This window comes from Thermobia domestica, chromosome 13 (assembly GCF_964235325.1).
Source record: "Thermobia domestica chromosome 13, izTheDome1.hap1.1, whole genome shotgun sequence".
NCBI classification, from domain to species: Eukaryota; Metazoa; Arthropoda; class Insecta; order Zygentoma; family Lepismatidae; genus Thermobia; species Thermobia domestica.
In genome coordinates this window covers 134,319,055-134,340,020 of record NC_137466.1, presented here as the reverse complement: position 1 = coordinate 134,340,020, position 20,966 = coordinate 134,319,055, and the positions used below count along the sequence as shown (strand labels likewise).

Genomic DNA, 20,966 nt, shown 5'->3' with positions numbered 1-20,966 from the left:
AAGACTGAAATTACCGACACTCTCTCATAATCCTCAAAATAACTTATGAATAATTGTATTTTAAAGCTTGAAATGTATTGTTAAGCCTAACAGAATTTCAAAGTCAAATGCACTGGCCAAAAATGATGGTCGCCAGTGTCTCACGTACAAATTAAGAGAGGTTCCTCCTCCCCCTCCCTCCGACCTTTGGTTTGAGAAAGAGATTACATCAATGCATAAAATTTCAAAACCAGACAATTAGATTCAAAATAATCAATTTTGAACTGGACAATTCATATACATGTTAAAAAATGTCTTACCATAAGAGTTCATGTTTGTGTAACCGCTCTCTCTCTGCACTGAGGTACCAGTTGTCAATTGCAATGATAACGGTATCTCGTGCAAATACCTATTTTTTAAATATTTTATGTATTTATTTTGTTATTTATTTATTTATTTATTTATTTATTTCTGACATCGTGACGTGATTGGTTGATTTATTCTAGGTACTGGACTGTCGCTCAGCTGTTCTAGCTTCAAAGAGCAGGGGAAACGATCTCTCCAGGGCGCAAAATATTTTGACTGAGGGTGGAAAGGGGGGGGGCGAATTACAACGCTGTGAAGACTTCACTTTCCGCGTCCCTTGTGAAGACTTCATATTCCGTTTTCTCTCACTCAGTGGCAATTATTTTCATGCGAAACAGAAACTGTGTAGCCCTGTGAGTTTAGGCAGAAACTATTCCTACCGAACACTTGTCGGCAGCTAAAAATTTCTAGTCGCCAATGGCGGCCTGGCGACCGGAAATTTTGCGCCCTGTATAATATATATATATATATATATATATATATGTGTGTGTGTGTGTGTGTGTGTGTGTGTGTGTGTCTGTCTGTCTGTCTGTCTTCCTACTTCAGTTACTTCATTTAGTTGTTATCTACCTTTTTTTTTCATAAATCGAGGACAAGGATACTTTTTTGCTATTAATAGGTTTATTTTTCCTTCTATATAGGCCTAGACATATATTGCAGTATAAATTTTAGGAGGACCAGTGAATAATTCTAGTTTGTTCCATAGAGAAGTAAGCTTACTTTACAAGTACATATATGTTTTTATAGGATTGTAATTAAGTCGCACAATATCATCAGATTAGGGGCCGCGGTGGCTCAGTGGTAGAGCGTTCACCTCTGGTGCTTGGGGTCCCGGGTTCGATCCCAGCCCCCGCCAAGTGAACTTTGTGGTGGACAAACACCGAGTGCGTGGGTTTTCTCGGGGTTCTCCCATTTTCTTCATTCCCCAATTTCATTCCTCACTCATCATCACCGTCTCCTTTAGCCTAACCGGCATAACTGTGTTACGTAAAACTCAAAGATTTCATTTCATCATCAGATTAGCTTTGCAACATGTATCCTGAGATATTATGAATTTTCTGTGAATTTACTTTTGGTCTGAAGAGTCTAGAAATTGTGTGCTGTAATAGTCGAGATATTTTAAATTTCCCATCCCCTCCCTCAAATTTTTATTACGTATGCGTCAATCTGCTCGTATTGGATCCAAATATATTGCAGTTTATTTTTCTTACTAAACTTTGCAAATACTTTTTCTAACGGAATATACCGAATACATGTATGCTCCGTAGTTTCTAAAGAAATATACTGAATTCATTTATACTTGGTAGTTTCTAACGGAATATAATTTACTGAATACGTTTATGCTCAGTAGTTTCTAACGGAATATACTAATACTCGGTGTTCTTCTTTTTTTTTTTTAACTAAACAACACAGTTGAAGCATTTCGATTATTATTGCAGATCTGCTAATCTTGTTTTCTTCTATTTTGTATCAAGACTAAGAGAAGGCTATATTATGAACGTTGCAATTTTTTTAAGACTTGGAGATACACCATTATGTCTATATGTAAGAGTTAGCATAGGCGTAACCAGTGGGAGGCAGGCCTCCCTAGAATAATCTAGGACCACAAGTCAATTCTTTCTATTTTCATTAGTAAGGAGCCATGTCAATCTAGCAAAATATTCCATTAATGGCTCTTAGACGTCCAGGTTTAGCCGGTACAGTGCCGAATCTACATAATCTATCCATTCCAGTACTTGCTCGGAACTTTAGATGTCTGCTTTCCTTCCAAAACATAAGATAATTTAATTTGTGCGATATTTCAAGAATTCGCTTTCATAAATCATCGATATTCAACCGAGAGGAATAATCTACTCTTATCACTCACTTTTGGTGAGCGCTAGCCATATTTAATTAATTTTGATGCTTCAGCAAGAACCAATGTATACCTATGAATATACAGTAAATTTTCATGGGATGCACCGTGGTTTCTTAGTCTAGAAATATGGAAGTTTTAGCCCATGTCTTTCTGTGTGCTTCACTGCAAGAACTGTTTTGCGCAGCAGCAGATCTTCAGCAAAAGTTCACTACGAACTTCAAAATTGCATAACGCTCAGAAAATGAAAGTGAATTTATTTTGTTCCGATACTTTTCAGCGACAAAAAATATTTTTTAAAGTACTAAGAGATACAAATGTACACAATATACACTGTGATATTCAATAGTACATAGAAAAAAAGAAACGAAATATCTCGACGTACCTGTTACGTATTGTTCTGCTGTAGACTCTAACATCATAAATGTGCCAACAACAATGCAATAAAAACACAATGAAACAATAGTGTTAAACATGAAAGTAAACACAAAATAAATCCCCCTAATACACAAAACACACCCACAACACTATACAGAAGCAAATCTTCTTTTATAAAGAAACCAACAAGCACTATACGTATAAGCAAGAAGTAAATATCACTTCTCTTTTCCGTTCAGAAAAGTGTTTGAACATCGGATTCATTTTCTATTGGCAGACAAATAGATTCCATCAACAAATAGAGTCAAAGGTCCCTGATTTTTTCCCTTGTGGGGCTCCCTTCTATCCATCCAACAGTGTTGTTTTGTTGACACAATTGTAGCCCTCAGAGAAGGAAAAGACACTGTGATAACTACTTTCAAGAATCTCTGTAACGGATCACGTGGATCATAACATTCATTATACACATTCGTATTTGTCTATCTCGAAATATTATACGTTGCACGCAACAGGACAATAATTGTCATACTGAAAGGAAAAAGGTATGGAAGCATGTGCTACACGCAACATCTCCATGTGACAGTTCAGGAAAAATGTATGTACTGCTTGTTTGAAAGATGCAACATATTAACATCAACATATTATCATAACAAACTAGTTAATAAAATGATATTTTTTTTTGTGATCAAGTCATGACCGAACTGTTGAACCGATTGACATGTGTGTGTTAAAAAAAAAAATAGTACTTACCTCAAACTAAGCTTTATCATGTCAGTTTCATTAAAATGCATATAGTAAGGGGGATAGAGTGAATTCAGGATTTATGCCAAAATAGATTATTTCATACCGCAATAATAAATTCATTAATTACAGTAAAAATTCGTTAATCTGCACTCACGGTACTCAAAACGCTGCGCTTCTCCGAAGGATCTTCAACAGGCCTGTAGCTAGCCCAAAAATGCAGGGGGGCCCGGCAGAAGTTAGGAGGGGGTCGACCCAACCATATTATAGTTCATTTGCAAGCCTACCGTGAAAATTTTAGGGGGGCCAGTGAAAATTTAGGGGGACGGCCCACCCTAGCCCACCGTGGATACGGGCCTGGTCTTCAGTCGTTGTCTGTACATATATACTATATTTTTAGATAAAAAAAACAGGTCAAAAAGCGAATAAAGACTTTTCAAATGACTTTCTTTATATAAAGTTACTGTACTGTAGCATTTAAAGAACAGTAACATACAAAGTTTCAGATCTTTATTGTGTAATTTTTCGAATTATTGTACGTACGTACATACTGTCAGTAAATTTATGTACGTATTTTAAGCTTGTTTCGGGCGTTTTATATATATATATATATATATATATATATATATATATATATATATATATATATATACATATACAATCCTTCGGACTAACGAGGTTAAACTGTATCACATTTAAATATCATCCGTTATTCATCGTTACACGTCATAAAATATTTTCCATTGTTTCTAACATTGACTTTCAACATCACCCATAATGCCAGCGAAAAAAAAGAACGAATAAGTTTAGCTTGGAAAGAAAAACATAGGCTACTATACATGCAAGACAGACTTAGAACAACAGAGGAAGAAAAATTCATACGGAAGCAGTGACAAAATTTTTATTTACATATTTATATATATTTCTGAGTATTGCCGACACCTATGGGCATGTTAGTCCGTCACGTATGAGAGATGATGTCTCTCGGCAATCACGCTGCCCGCGGAATAGGAGAGGAAGAAAGAAATGGGAAAGGAAGGAATCGGTCTGAGATCTGTATGTTAGATACCATTCCGACATTTGCCTGGTGTGAAATGATGAAAACCCAAGAGAACTATTCAGAATAGCTGAACTGAAAAAGCTGTTACACCTTTTCGACCGAGCATCCCTACCGGGAATCGATCCCGGCACCGCGCGCAAGAGAGATGAAAGCGTTAGTGACTAACTCGTGGCAGGGGTGGCTTTAGGATTTTAATTTTGGGTAGGCCCTCTTCCTCGCTTATGGATACATATACACATTAGATTGATTAATGACAGTTGGAAATTACTTTTAGTAGTAGTTGATTCTATTTGTTAAGTAATTATCTACCATTAATATAAATAGTGGAAAATATATTTACTCTTTATTGTATCTTTTAGGGTTTATATATTTCTCAAAATTTTTAGGTAGACCTGTGCCTACCCAGCCTACCCGCTAAAGCCACCATTGACTCGGGGGACCACACAGATAAATTGAGAAACAAGTAAATATATTTAGCCCTAGATCGAGCTGGGTTCTCACAATTCTATTTCGATTGAAATACAAATCATAAAGGGGAAAGGGGTTTATATACACCTCTAAAGTATTTCCCATAAACTTAGCGTATTTCCCCGTACGAAAGACTGGTGTTCAGCTAGTCTCGTATAAAATAAGAACTAAATGGCATTACATGATGCAAGATGCACTTGTGTGAAATAAGCCATATTACACTGAACTTAAAATTGAAAACTTATTTGACAACGGGCAGGTAGAAGAGATTCACAGACAAAATTATATCCGCTACTGGCAAGAGTGGAAAACGTTGAGACGTTAAAAATGAAGTGTTGACACCAAATACAAACGCTAGATGAAAAAAATAGGCTGCCGGGAAGCAAACTGGACCCCACCTGATTTTTATATACTTTGTAAAGTAGACCACGAGGAACACAAATCTGAAGGAATTTTGACATTCCGAATTTCGGAACTCGAGATATTCGAACATAAAATGAACACAGAAGCAAACTGGACTCACCTGATTTTTATATATTTTGTAAACTAGACCACTAGGAACACGAATCTGAAGGAATTTTGACTTTCCGATTTCCGGAACTCGAGATATTAAAACTTAAAGTTTAATATAGACCCATATATATCTATACGAGAAAGCACAATGTTCTCTATATGAAACACATTATTTCCTGTGGGTTACATAAAGGTAACCAAAAAGTTTTGTCGCTTTATGTGTTCAATTGGCCCTCACATCGTGAGTTGAATGCGAATGGAGATACAGCGAAAGTCAGTTGTTGGTGTGGGTATATCCAACGTACTACCTAGTTGTGGCAGTTCAGTTACACCGCGAACTTGCGTAAGGACAGAGTGAACATGGAACCTCCACAGACCGTCATAAGGGCATGTACACTGAGAGAAAAAAATGTAGGTGGCATACTTAAAAACGTAGGTTACATTCGTAATTCCTGTAGTTTCTGGACTTAACGTACAACCGTATATAACATCCTGCAGCAAACGTATAGCTGAAAAAGTATGCATTATACGAACTGTCCGCATAAGTGTAATGACGTCATTCGTGTGACGTCATCTGTAGTAACAAGTATATACGGAGGTAATATCTAGCTTTGTGACGTCAGGATCGTATGTAGCATGTGGGTTAATAATGACGACACTCACTGACTATCAGGACAGAGCATAATTTCAAGAAGTATGCAATATACGTTTTGTACGTATGTATTTTGCGTTCAACCCTGAGACAGCATCTATATTGTACTTATGCCCCGTACGCATGACTAGATACAGTATACGTATTGTACGTATGTATTATACAGATTTTCCTTATGTCGCAGACACCTTGTCCAGATACAACATACAGAATATCCGTATGCACCATACAGAGTGCACATACGTAGCTTACAGACTGTCTGCATGCAGCATATAGATTATACCTATGTCGCGTACAGGTTGGCCATATGTAATGTATGGATTGGATGTATGTAGCTAATTGGTTCTCTATATGAAATATACGGATTTTACCTGTATCGCATACGTATTGCCTTCTTGTAATATATGGATTGGACATATGCAGGATCTAGATTGTACGTATAGTGCACCATTATTAAAGTGCTGCAACATACTACAAAATGCATGATACATTTTTACTGTAATGTTGTCAAATATTGTTTTACTCTGTAAGAAAACAAAAATAGCTTAAAATACGACTGATCTCCTTTGTGCCAATAATAATAAAATTTACAATACTACACTTTTCAAATCTTAGTTTGGAGCAGTGAAACTGTCCAAAGGAATGTATTTACCTGCAGGGTGTCCTATAAGTTTGGGCTTCCTGCTAATTCGTTGGAAAGCTACTGCAAAGCCAAACGTTGAAAAGTGACACAAGCGTTAATTTTAAAATTATGGGCACAAAGGAGGTTAACCATATGTTAAACTATTTTCGTTTTCATACAGAGTAAATCAATATGTGATATATTACTGTAAGAATTTATCATAGGTTTGCAGTTAGTTGCAGCACTTCAATAATAATGCAAAATGCACAGCCATATACAATCCTATATTCAAACTCAAACAAACAAGATTTACGTACAATCATTTATTAAGCTGTTATCATCCATTGCTTGTACGATATAAAGGTTATTTTACCTCATTCTTTTCCTTAATAGTATCTTCTTCTAAAGTGCAATTGTTACCACAAGAGACCTAAATAGAATTTTCCAGAAATAACTTCTCTGTACATTTTAATTAACAGGTATGTTTTTTTTATGTCGCAATAATTAAAAGTATGGTGTCAGCCGAAAACGTGTTCGCTCAAAAGATGATTCCTACTCAGTACTCGCCATTAAAAATGCAACACCAAGAAGGAGACAAGATAGCTGCGCCAAAGTTCCCAGGCCGATATCTAATAGTAAGTGCAGAATACTCTTAACATCCGCTGTATTTGCTGTGTGACAACGTGGTGACAGCGGAGGTGTTGTGCAGCCATCGACTAAATATATTTATCCTTCCCTGCTATAGACATTCTACAAATTTGGACTTTCCTGGCTGCATCCTTCTTAGTGCAACATTTTAAGCAACGAGCAGTTTAACAGTCTCATACATTGGTTAAAGAAAGAGCAATGATTCTCAGAATTACTCGGAAGATATATGTACAATAATTTAAAACGGTTATTTCAAACTTTGCAATTTAGAGCACGAAAAGAAGTATAGCTAAAGGAACACTAATTTTAGCCAGATAGTAACTAGTAAACTCAATCACACTCAGTACCATTAGTTGCTTGGTGTTATCCGTAACTCAGAGATCATGGTATCTCATTTCGTGTAGATTTTTGCATTTGTTTAATGCTAAAAATGTATTTTATCGCTAATTGAACCCAGTACCATATATATACCGACAGGACGTACCTTAGTCACAAGGTGACATGAGTGAAACACTAAACTGTTCGATTGACACCTGCGGCCTTGTCAACACTAGAGAAAGTTACAAAGTGATTAAGTAAACACGGAACATAGTTCATACAAAGTATAGCGATGTATGAAGTATCCGTTTCATACGACTTGGATAAAGGATACATCTGAAATAGCAACAAAGAAATATATAATGATTTCTCTGGATAATTTGGATTAGTCCAGAATTCGAACACACACACGTTGGTAAGTCCAACATTTTTTTTTACTTCTTTCTTCGAATTCCCAATAAAGTTGACTACTGAAAAGCTGAGTTATAGATTCTGTATTAAAACAACACTTTCGCTAGACATGTTCAGTATACACATTGTCTTACATACAGAACAATACATTAGTTATTAATGCATGTCTGAAATAATAGTGCTTCGTATAGAATTTTACTTCATCCAATCGTAATAGCACAAAGATAAAAAATATTGAGAGGGATAATGTTCTTATTACAGAGAAAAAGAGTTGAAATGACTTAACACTAACAAACATTTTCTTTAAACAGAGAAAATATTTTATTCTAATTTATGGAAGAAAGAAATAATTTGTAGTACAGTATCTTTATTAGGGTTATATATTCGTACAAAAGAATGTAAGTACAATTTGGTCTGTCTTCAGAAAGGACGTACTTTTAGCCACAACCTACACTGCTTCTTTTGACTGTCTTTCAAGCAGAATCCTGGTTTGATGCACGAATTACCTGAAACAAAAATCAGAAAATTTTTAAAATGTTACATTCAGTGTGCTTAATTTGGTTGTACTTAACAATACAAAGTATCTTAACATTTTTGAGATTAAATGGACAAAATCAATTCGGTCAGGTATGGACTTTTGGGTTGCACGTAGAAAAACTATGAAGTGTTTATTGATGCTGAACAACAACTCAAAATGTATTATTATTCAAAAGTAAGTGGGTACCTCAATGGTGTTCGGGGTACCATGGGGTACCTAATGTCTGTATTGTTTTTAGATATATGAAAATATATATCTCTAAAATGTAAGAAACTGACATCTGTTTACCAAAAATCTCAACTCGGTAATCCTTATGGATATAGAGATATGGGAAAATAAAGAGCGACACTACAGAAGTGTGGAGTTTGCGTACTAGATGGTGCAGTTTCGGAAACGTAATTACGAGGGCTTACAACAACCTCAAAAGTAGTTTCAATTAAATACACTACACACACGCCCTGATGTTGTTTTCGGGTACCATGACATTCGCAGAACTCTCATTTCTAAACATTCTAAAATATGTCTTAATAACATTTTAAAGAACGTTAGAGATGTGTGTTTACCGAAACCGCAAGTCGGTACGCCTAACAGTTACCGAAATATGGTGAAATAAAAAGCGACATCATAGGTACGTGGCAGTGGCGAAGGGAAGGGGGGGCCCGGAGGGCCCCCCCCCCAAAGAGGTTCGACAATGTGCTTTGGTACTTTGATGTTTGTAATTTTTTATATATATTTATGTTTATATATTTTTTTGTTTGTAATTTTTCTATATGTACCTATAACAGCACTTGCCCCCCCCCCCAAACACACATCCTGGCTACGCTACTGGTACGTGGTGCTTGCATTTTAGACAGTACAAGTTAGAAAATTAATTAAAATATGACTATCAAGATTTTGTCAAATAAAGGGAGGATCCATACAGTTATGGGGTTTTCGTGTTAGGTGGTCAAATTTCCAAAACCGGTCATGGAAAGTTAATAAGCATCAGTAGCAATTTCATCTTAATGTAATTAGGTATTTTCATAGAGTTTAAGAACATCATGGGGTCTACCAAGATTAAATTTTAAAAGCTTTGGAAAATATATTTTGACATTTCTAAAGAGTATTAGAAACAGTGGCGTATTTAGGGGGTGGCTTTCGGGCTTAAGCGGACTTAAGCTTTCGGACTTAGTATAGTAAAATAAATGAAATATCTTGCAGAATTTTCACATTTCCAGGCAAAGCCCCCCCGAAAGTTAGCAAAGCCCCTCCCGAAACAAAATCGTAAATACGCCACTGATTAGAAATATGTATTTACCTAAAACTTCCAGCTAGTACATCTAGCAGCTAGAGAGACACCATACAATAAAAGCGTAGATCTTGATATTAGCTTAGATCTTGAAATTTCAGAAAACTATTATTGATCCTAAAAAAAGCTAAATAAGATGGTGCTTCTATGGGTTAAGTGAATACCTCAGACAGACTCAATTTTTTTGTCAATATCTAATATAGCAAGCGAGATATAAGGAATTGTGTATTTTATGACGTCGTAAAAATAGAGACCCACATAGATTTGTACATTTGAGTCTTTACTGTAAGAAGAAAAAAATTCAGAAAACAACCGTATATACCTTAATAGACAAATAAATGGGCGGGGGGGCACGGTGGCTTAGTGGTAGAGTGCTTACCACAGGTGTATTGGGTTCTTGGTTCGATCCGCGGTCGTCAGTTTGTAGTGGACATCGTATTCGTGGGTTTTCTCGGGGTACTCTCTTTTCTCCCACCTTTGCATTCCATCAATTCTGTCAACAACATTCACTTGCTTTAATCATAATCTCCCTGAGACTAAAATGCATAATCGTGGGTCGCTACTCTGAAATATTTCCTTTTATTTAATTTTAAAATTAAATAGGGAGTTAAGTATGATCTATCTCTATGGGTTAAGTGAATACTCCAATAGTTTCTGCAAAAAGATTAGTTAAACACCCTACCACTAAGCTACTGTGTCCCCGCCCATTGAATTGTCTATTAAGGTATATACAGTAGTTTTCTGAATCTTTTTTCTTATAGGAAAGACCCAAAAGTACAAATCCATAAAGATCTCTATTTTTACGTCATAAAATATATAATTCCTTATATCTTGGTTACTATCTTAGATATTGACAGCAAATTTTCATTCTTTTGCACAGCTCGATGAACCCTTGGAATTGCCTGAAGAAAACCTAGGACTGAACTAATCTTTCGATCGAAATTGTACTGAGGTACTCATTCAACCCATAGAAGTACCATCTTATTTAATTTTGTTGCGACCAATAATTGTTTCCGAAATTTCAAGATCTCATACACTTTTATTTCACAGTGTTTCTCCAGATGTTAGATGTACTAGCTGGAAGTTTTGGGTAAACACATATTTCAAATACTGTTTACAAATGTCAGATTATATTTTCAAAAGCTTTTAAAATTTAATTTTGGTAGACTCCATGATGTTCTAACACCCCATGAAGATATCTAATTACTTTAAGGTGAAATTGCTACTTGTGTTTATTAACTTTCCATGACTGGTTTCGGAAATTTTAGCATCTAACACGAAACCCTCGTAACTGTGTTGGTCCTCCCTTTATTTGACATCTTGATAGCCGTTAGTCATATTTTAATCCATTTTCCGAATTGTAGCGTCAAGTATGCAAGCCCCACATACCTATGGTATCGCTCTTTATTTTCCCATATATCGGTATCCATAAGGCTTACCGAGTTGCAATTTTCAGTTAAAAAATAATCAGTTCTTTACATTTTAAAGACATGTATTTCCAAATATCTAAAATGCAGAAATTAGGTACCGCATTGGAACCCCATTGGAGTACCCACTTACTTTTACATAGCAGTGTAAAAACGCCAGTGGTTGTCACTTTAAGGTTGAAAACATACCATTTTGTCTCTTCTCTGAGCATCGTGCATCTGTCGGAGATGTACCATAGTTGGAAAGACTCACTGATCCTTCCTATAATGAGCATGTAGTCAGAATTAAAAAAGAAGTAGCCGTTGAAGGAAAAACAATATTTTAAAATCCTTGTACCAGTAGTCGTCACCTTAAAATCAAAATGTTCCAGTAGTAGTCAGGATTTTCTACCAGTGTTCGTCACTCAAATAACTTGACAATTTTAAAAAAACGCAGTGTGTATCAGTTTAGGGTTAAGGATACAATATAAAGTAGTAAGCTTAATAACTTTGCATCACTTTTAGCACTCAAGAAAGAAAATAAAAACGTTTTTACATACTTTTTAAAGCAATTTTAAAAAGAAAAATATTAACTGAATTCAAAAGTTAACTGTATATCACTTTCACGTTAAGAGTACAATATTAAATACTATGTTTAATAACTATACGTCACTTTAAACACTCAAGAATGAAAAACGTTTCTACATACATTTTAAAAACAATATGAGAAACAAAATAAGTTCACTGAATTCAAAATTTAATTATACATCACCTTAAGCTTAAGAATACACTATAAAATACTGAGATTAATAACAATGCATTACTGAAGAATAAAAACAAAAATGTTTTAGCTACCTATATTGTATTTACATGTTATTTCTCACTAGCATATATTACCCGCTTCGCTGGGTTGAAATGAAAATTTAAATGCACAACTCCATATCTCATGTGTTTAATACCCGTGAAATATGCTTGCAGTAAATGTTAACATTATATCGCCTGTCATTTATGTTAACCCGCCGAGTGACACGGTCATGCGGGTTGCATATAAATACGTTTATTTTTACCTATGATGAACTAACAAAGGATTTGTACGTTATGGACACTTGAATGGTCCATTATCTCAAGACACTGGTAATTAAAAATTAAAGTGATATGATAAAAACCATCTAGGGTCCAAATCCTAATAACCCCCCAAAAATGAAAGAAATTGGTTCAGCCGTATTAGCGTGATGAGCTAACAAAGGATTTGTGCGTTCTCTTTTATATAATAGATTAACTTTTTTTTTTTTTTTTGATAACTCATGATCAAGTCTAGGGATGCGCAAGAGAAAAGATTTGAGATTGTCTCCTCTCGAAAAGGTGCCGCGAAAGGTATGTATCGTCTCGAAAACTGGATGCGTTTCTATTGGAAGAGCTCTGTCTCGTCTCGAATTTCGTAACAAAAATTCTGTCTCGTCTTGTCTCGTGTGCATCCCTAATCAGGTCCATAGCCAAAAACTTCATTTCCGAAGGGTTCGATAGGGCTTTGCGATATCCGAATTTAGATATAGATAATCGATATCGACAAACTATCGAAACTTGTTCGAAATATCGAAAAATACAGCAATATCGAAATATAAACAATATCAAAAATCGAAAATATAGAAATACGAAAGAGATAAAAAATATGGATATATCGATCAAAAATTTCGATATCGATGTTTTGATATTTGAAAATATCAACCGTTCGATCTAAATATCACACAGCCCTAGGCTCCAACTGTTGTCATCTTTAAAATTAATGTGAAAATTGCTGACTAATCTTCTGTAAGTACCATAAGACGGGATTATTTTGCACTTCAGGATTAACTTTGCACAAAATACGGCAAAAGTTTCACAGTCCTCTGTCGGTAAAATGATGGACTGTAAAGAGAAAGTTTCAACTGTCACCGTAAAATAGAACATCTAACTGGGTTTTGACTATTTGGTTGGCGGTTAACATCAGTTCTAATTACCTGAAGGGTTTGTTGTAGAGGTATGGAAAGCAGTCACTGTAAAGGCCGACAAAATTTGAAAGATATCACCTACAAGAATTTTCGTCAAAGTCAAGTCAGTTTCGTAGAATACTCTGTGTATAATGGGACTTTGAGACAATAGTTGAAATTGAAGTGTGAAACGTTTTAAAGTCATAGAAAAATAAAACTGGGAGAAGGTTGTTTCAGCCTCTAATCGGGGCTACTTTGCACCGATCAAACGTAACCCCTCAGATAGGAAATTATTACTACGGGTACCTCCTGCCATCTAACTTTAGGAAAATTTCCTATTCAGGTAAATGTCGGGATGGATTTCTTGTTGGAAAATAAATTACTAACAGCGGCGGATTCAGAAAAATAGTTTGAGAGGGACTTCACAGAGAAAGACTTCCTTTATTTAGAAACGACTAGACTTTTTGAAGGGCTTGAAGCGTAGACGCATAGGAATGACTAACATCAGATTTTTTTTTAAAAAAAAGAAATCCTGTAATTTGGGTGAGCTTCAGCCTGAAAGCCTCAAATCCCGTAAATCTTCCACTGATTACGGTTGGGATGATATTCTTGGATATAAAGAGCAACCAAGGCAAATCAGATCTCGAAGATTTTTGCTGTTCTTGAGTTGCCATTTTTGTGGGACATACTAAACTATCAGAATGTGATTCCTATGTCGGTACCAGAAAATACATAATTTTCTTTACAAATATCAATAATTCGTACTAAGTACTGACACCGGTACCGTAAGTCCAACCTCAATATTTGTAGACTGCATGCAGTTTTGTGTAGGAAGTGAAATGTATCCATACAGGGGAGAAAACACTGCACAGAAACATTATGTTCGTATGCTGAAAATACTTTTTTGTATGTGTTGCAAAGTATCTTCAGCTATCAGGTTACTTTGCAACAAAGTTTATATGAAATGAAATGAAATGACATTTTTGAGTTTTACGTTCCACGATTATGCCGGGTATGCTCAAGGAGACGATGATGATGAGAATGAATGGAATAGTAGAATGAAAAATGTGTGAGAAAACGGGAAAAGCCCGAGAAAAATCACACACAGTGTTTCTCCAACACAAAGCCCATTTAGCACGTGCTGGGATCGATCCAGGAACTTCACGCAGGAGAGGTGAACGCTCCACAACTGAGCTACCACGTCCCCCAAAACACAACCTCAGAATATATTTCATATAGAGTAGAAATAACAATATGTTGTAAAAAAAAAATGGCCGGTCTGAAAGGCATGTAAGCTAAAAAGTTACAATTGCTACTCGATTTGTTTACTAGCATTGTTTAATTATCTACGGTACTGAACATCGCAACACCAACATCAATATGTTATGTCACATCCTTTCAAAACTATGCCAACTGCAAAGTACCTGCTTTGCTTCGTGATGTCCGAAGAGTACGTGTCGCCACGTTTGGCCTAATCCTCGTTTCGCCTAACCAATTATCTGACATTTTTATGACAGATAAATGATAAGATTTGTGTCCGCCATTTTAGGCGAAAAAAGGGTCCTCGTTTGGCCTAATCCTCGTTGCGCCTAAAATGGCGGACAATAAGAAAAAATCGTGGAAATTCAACTAGAGGGAAATTATATGAGAAAATTCCCTAGTGTATAAAGAATAAAGAAATGCAAAATATATAGATTAATATTATATTAACTATTTTCGAGGAGTTAGGATTACCAAAGCTCCTTTGTGTATTTACCAGGACCATGGATATATATACGAATATATATATGAGTAAGTGAATAGCAAAACCCGCTAAATTCACATTTTAAAATTTGTTGCAAATCGAGAAAAACTGTTTAAGCACGTCATAATTGTAAAATAACATTAGAAACTAGAGAACATTAAAAAATTAAGAATAATGTGAGTGTTGGCCTGTCGAAAGCTGTATAATCACACTAGTCTGTGAATTGCGTTATTGAAGAGAACAGTTTGGATTTAACAGGTTTTGCGTATGTAAATGGAAATAACAGCTTTTGCATCTGGACGAGCGGCCATTTTTGTTGAGGCTCAAGATACAAAACCTATATAAAAAGAGGGAGTCAGAGTCAGAAATCAGTATTACGCCTACTAAAATATTGGGGGGGGGGTATTATCAACTATACATTGCACAAGATTGGCACAAATGAATATGGATACATAAATGCTACATTAAGTTTGTTCTAAATTGAAAACAATGGATCCAAATGTGCAAAAAATCGAATTATGTAACCTCCTCTCCATCATCAATCCATATCGTCGTCGTCCTCTGGTGCATCACCATTTTCTTGGTTTTCTATTCCTCAAAAACCTCTTTGTAAAACATGTGAGCTTTGAGCTGCTTTCAATCGTCAAACCATTCGTAACTACAAGCGGAGTTAATTATACCTATCCCTATACATTTCTAAACTGAATGACTATATTTTGAAAGAGTTTGTAACTTTTATGGACTAACATAGGGTGAATATTAATTTGCCAACTATCCCAATATATGAATTTGAAATATAGCAAAACAGACTGTGCAAATGTTGAGTTTGAGCAAAAGAGTGGCAGAAAGAAAATCAGAAATGGTAAATAAGTGGTAAATTTTTTTAACATGTTGTACCAGAAGCATGTTATAATTTTGAATGATAATTGACACGATACATTTTAAGAAAGAGGTTCCGATGAAGCTGAAGAGACCGTTTAGAGAAACCCTAATCCAACAATGTTCTGTTCAAAGTGAAGAGTTACCCTGAAATACAAAACAAACGACTTTTAACTATAGATAGTCCACTCAGTTTTTCATGTGTCTTGTACGTTTTCTAGACAATTTTGGTGTTATCTGATAACAAAATTATGATCATCGCTGCTTAGAGTATCGTTTTCTTTCGATTTTGCGTGCATTTGCCTAGTATTTATTAAAGAAAAGCAAATAAGCACAGAAAAGTTTCACGAACAATTAGGTTAAGACTTATAGTGTCTCCATTTTCAGTCCAGGGTGCGCGGTGGCTCAGTAGTAGAGCGTTCACCTCCGGTGCTTGGGGTCCCTGGTTCGATTCCAGCTCGCGCCATGTGGACTTTGTGGTGGACAAGCACCGTAGTAGTAGTCCCCGGCGTTCGCCCGAATGACTCATCCTCACTCTCTTTTATGACCGGGGTGAAAGGTCAATGACCTGGCCCGGGGTCAATGACCTAGGGGTACATAGGACCACCCCCTCTAAATTTTGGCAGGGGTACCTTGGCCCACCCCCTAAATTTTGGCAGGGGTACATAGGACCACCCCCCTTAAATTTTGGAAATTGCCAAATTTAAAAATTTGGTATGGTAGCCTAGGACCATAGTATGTACCTCTATCAGTATTGGGTGTCTATGTCGTTCCCTTTTATGGGTAAAAAATTACCAAAAATTTAAATTTCGGGGGTTTTTGACCTAATTTATCCCCTTTGATGAGGTATTATTACCCTATATAGTTATATGGGCGTATACAGGGGTCCATTACCTTTCATAAGACATGGGTATATTAATGCACCCCTTGAAAAATTTGGGAGGGGTACGTTGGCCCACCCCTTAAATTTTGGAAATTGTCCAATTTAAACATTTGGTATTATAGTACCCGACCCTAATATGTATCATGATAAATTTGGGTGGTCCACCTCGTTACCTTCTAGGGTACACAATTGCCAAAATATAAACGTAAGCAATACGTTGTACCACGTGTTTGGTTTCGACCTAAGTTATCCCTTTGATGAGGTGTTATTACCCTATATGGTTATATGAGCGTATACAGGAGTCCATTACCTTTCATAAGACATGGGCATATTAATGCACCCCTTGAAAAATTTGGGAGGGGTACCTTGGCCCACCCCTTTATTTTTAGAAATTGCCCAATTTAAACATTTGGTATTATAGTATAGGACGCTAATATGGATCACTATAAATTTGGGTGGTCCACCTCGTTCCCTTTTAGGGGTACAAAATTGCCAAAATATAAACGTAAGCAATACGTTATACCACGTGTTTTGTTTCGACCTAAGTTATCCCTTTGATGAGGTGTTATTACCCTATATAGTTATATGGGCGTATACAGGGGTCCATTACCTTTCATAAGACATGGGTATATTAATGCACCCCTTGAAAAATTTGGGAGGGGTACGTTGGCCCACCCCTTAAATTTTGGAAATTGTCCAATTTAAACATTTGGTATTATAGTACCCGACCCTAATATGTATCATGATAAATTTGGGTGGTCCACCTCGTTACCTTCTAGGGTACACAATTGCCAAAATATAAACGTAAGCAATACGTTGTACCACGTGTTTGGTTTCGACCTAAGTTATCCCTTTGATGAGGTGTTATTACCCTATATGGTTATATGAGCGTATACAGGAGTCCATTACCTTTCATAAGACATGGGCATATTAATGCACCCCTTTAAAAATTTGGGAGGGGTACCTTGGCCCACCCCTTTATTTTTAGAAATTGCCCAATTTAAACATTTGGTATTATAGTATAGGACGCTAATATGGATCACTATAAATTTGGGTGGTCCACCTCGTTCCCTTTTAGGGGTACAAAATTGCCAAAATATAAACGTAAGCAATACGTTATACCACGTGTTTTGTTTCGACCTAAGTTATCCCTTTGATGAGGTGTTATTACCCTATATGGTTATATGAGCGTATACAGGAGTCCATTACCTTTCATAAGACATGGGAATATTAATGCACCCCTTTAAAAATTTGGGAGGGGTACCTTGGCCCACCCCTTCATTTTTAGAAATTGCCCAATTTAAACATTTGGTATTATAGTATAGGACGCTAATATGGATCACTATAAATTTGGGTGGTCCACCTCGTTCCCTTTTAGGGGTACAAAATTGCCAAAATATAAACGTAAGCAATACGTTATACCACGTGTTTTGTTTCGACCTAAGTTATCCCTTTGATGAGGTGTTATTACCCTATATGGTTATATGGGCGTATACAGGGGTCCATTACCTTTCATAAGACATGGGTATATTAATGCACCCCTTTAAAAATTTGGGAGGGGTACCTTGGCCCACCCCTTCATTTTTAGAAATTGCCCAATTTAAACATTTGGTATTATAGTATAGGACGCTAATATGGATCACTATAAATTTGGGTGGTCCACCTCGTTCCCTTTTAGGGGTACAAAATTGCCAAAATATAAACGTAAGCAATACGTTATACCACGTGTTTTCTTTCGACCTAAGTTATCCCTTTGATGAGGTGTTATTACCCTATATGGTTATATGGGCGTATACAGGGGTCCATTACCTTTCATAAGACATGGGAATATTAATGCACCCCTTTAAAAATTTGGGAGGGGTACCTTGGCCCACCCCTTCATTTTTAGAAATTGCCCAATTTAAACATTTGGTATTATAGTATAGGACGCTAATATGGATCACTATAAATTTGGGTGGTCCACCTCGTTCCCTTTTAGGGGTACAAAATTGCCAAATTTTAATACAACAACGTGTTTGGTTTTTAACCTAATTTATCTCCTTGGATGAGGTCCTATTACCTTATATGGTTATATGGTCATGTATAGGTGTTCATTCCCTATCATAAGACATAGGTACATTGGTGCACCCCTTTAAATTTTTAGGAGGGGTACCCTGGCCCACCCCTTCAATTTCAGAAATTCTCCAATTTAACCATTTGGTATTATAGTACAGGACCTCATTATGTATCATGATAAATTTGGATGGTCCATCTCGTTCCCTTTTATGGGTACGAAATTGCCAAATTTAGGTACAACCACGTGTTTGTTTTTTGATGGGGTACAAAATTGCCAAAATATAAACGTAAGCAATACGTTGTACCACGTGTTTGGTTTTTGACCTAATTTATCTCCTTGGATGAGGTCCTATTACCTTATATGGTTATATTGTAATGTATAGGTGTTCATTTCCTATCATAAGACATAGGTACATTGGTGCATCCCTTTCAATTTTAGGAGAGGTACGTACCTTGGCCCGCCCCTTAAATTTTGGAATTTTTTTGATTTAAGCATTCGGTATTATAGTAGAGGACCTTAATATGTATCATGATAAATTTGGATGGTCCACATCGTCCACTTTCATGGGTACGAAATTGCCAAAATATAAACGTAAGCAATACGTTGTACCACGTGTTTGACATTTTGACCCAATTTATCTCTTGGATGAGGTCCTATTACCTTATATGTTTATATGGTTATGTATAGGGGTCTATTCCCTATCATAAGACATAGGTACATTTGTGCACCCCTTTAAAATTTGTTAGGGGTACCTTGGCCAATCCCTTAAATTTTAGAAATTGCTCATTTTATATATTTGGTATTATAGTACTGGACCCTAACATGTATTATGATAAATTTGGGTGGTTTACCTCGTTTCTCTTTCATGGGTACATGTTATATGGGTATGTACAGAGGTTTATTACCTTTATATGTTTATGTTCCCTTTTAAATTTGGGGAATTATCAAATAACAAAATTCGGTAAACCTTTTTCTAGGACCCATTGTAGATGTTGGTGTTCCTCTTATGGCCAAATATTCAAAATTTAAAGGTTATTGACCGGCTTTATTATTGAATAAGTACAGGATTTATTACTTTTTCATAAGACACAGGTGTATTTGTGTACCAATCTTAAATTTTGGGAGGGGTACATTTCTTATTGTCATATCAATAATTGGTAATGGTTCTTAAAATTGGATAGTATCTCATTCATTGGGTAAATCATTGTGAAATATGAGTATGATCACGTAATCAGTTATTGACCTATGATGGAATTAGGAGTCCAGGACATTGGAACATTGAAACTTTGTAGGATAATTTGAGAATTGCGTTATTGGTTTTGGTTATTCCCGCCAAATATAAACGTAAGCAATACGATGTACCACGTGATTGACCTTGATGAGGTAGTGTACAGGGATACATAGCTAACCTTATTGATTCTTATGACTCATAGTCTTAAGGGAATACATGCTACAACACTGACAAAGTTATTGTTGATGCAATTTGATTGGTTGATCACTATCTGTCGTGCAATCTGATTGGCTGATCACTATCTTTCGTGCAATCTGATTGGTTGCTGATTTTCAAATCTTTGATGCATTCAGTTTTGTTTTGTTTAACATTTAAAAAGTTTTTGAAAATTTTTTTGTTTGGAACTTTGGTTTGACATTTTTTCGTTTGATATTTTTAGTTTGAAAATTTTTGTTTCAAATTTTTTTGTTTGAAATTTTGGTTTGAAATTTTTAGTTTGAAAAATTTGTTTCGAAAGTTTTGTTTAAAAAATTTTTGTTTGAAATTTTTTCAAAATTTTTTGTTTGAAATTTTTTGTTTTGAAATTTTTGTTTCAAAATTTTTGAAATTTTTTCGTTTGAAATTTTTGTTTCAAAATTTTTTGTTTGAAAATTTTTTGTTTTGAAATTTTTCGTTTCAAAATTTTGTTTGAAATTTTTTTCGTTTGAAAATTTTTGTTTGAAAATTTTTGTTCTCGAAATTTTTGTTTCAAAGTTTGGTTCGACATTTTTAAAAGTTTGTGCACTCATTAGTAAAGAACCGGAACTGTTTAAAACAAAAACCTCTGGTAACACTGTTTATTATGATGCAATAGTACACGTCAGAACATGGGGTTGTACTTGAAATGAAAAAAACAAATCATTGAAATGGATCATTTTATTACACTGCACTGGTTAATCACACACATCCATACCAGATAAAGGA

The 20,966-nt window shown here is 35.6% G+C and overlaps 2 protein-coding genes across 2 annotated transcripts in view; one reads left to right on the top strand and one right to left on the bottom strand.

Moving 5' to 3' along the window:
- Positions 1-2,813, bottom strand: part of zyd (sodium/potassium/calcium exchanger zydeco) — a 328,654-nt gene extending 325,841 nt beyond the window's left edge. Inside the window, exon 1 of the mRNA XM_081736516.1 lies at positions 2,586-2,813. Coding sequence (XP_081592642.1) covers positions 2,586-2,676 — 91 coding nt within the window. The 5' untranslated portion in view covers positions 2,677-2,813. The remainder of the gene's footprint in view (positions 1-2,585) is intronic.
- The window catches only part of LOC145668532 (sodium/potassium/calcium exchanger 4-like), a 121,928-nt gene that overhangs the window by 37,089 nt on the left and 63,873 nt on the right, over positions 1-20,966 (top strand). The window lies entirely within an intron of this gene.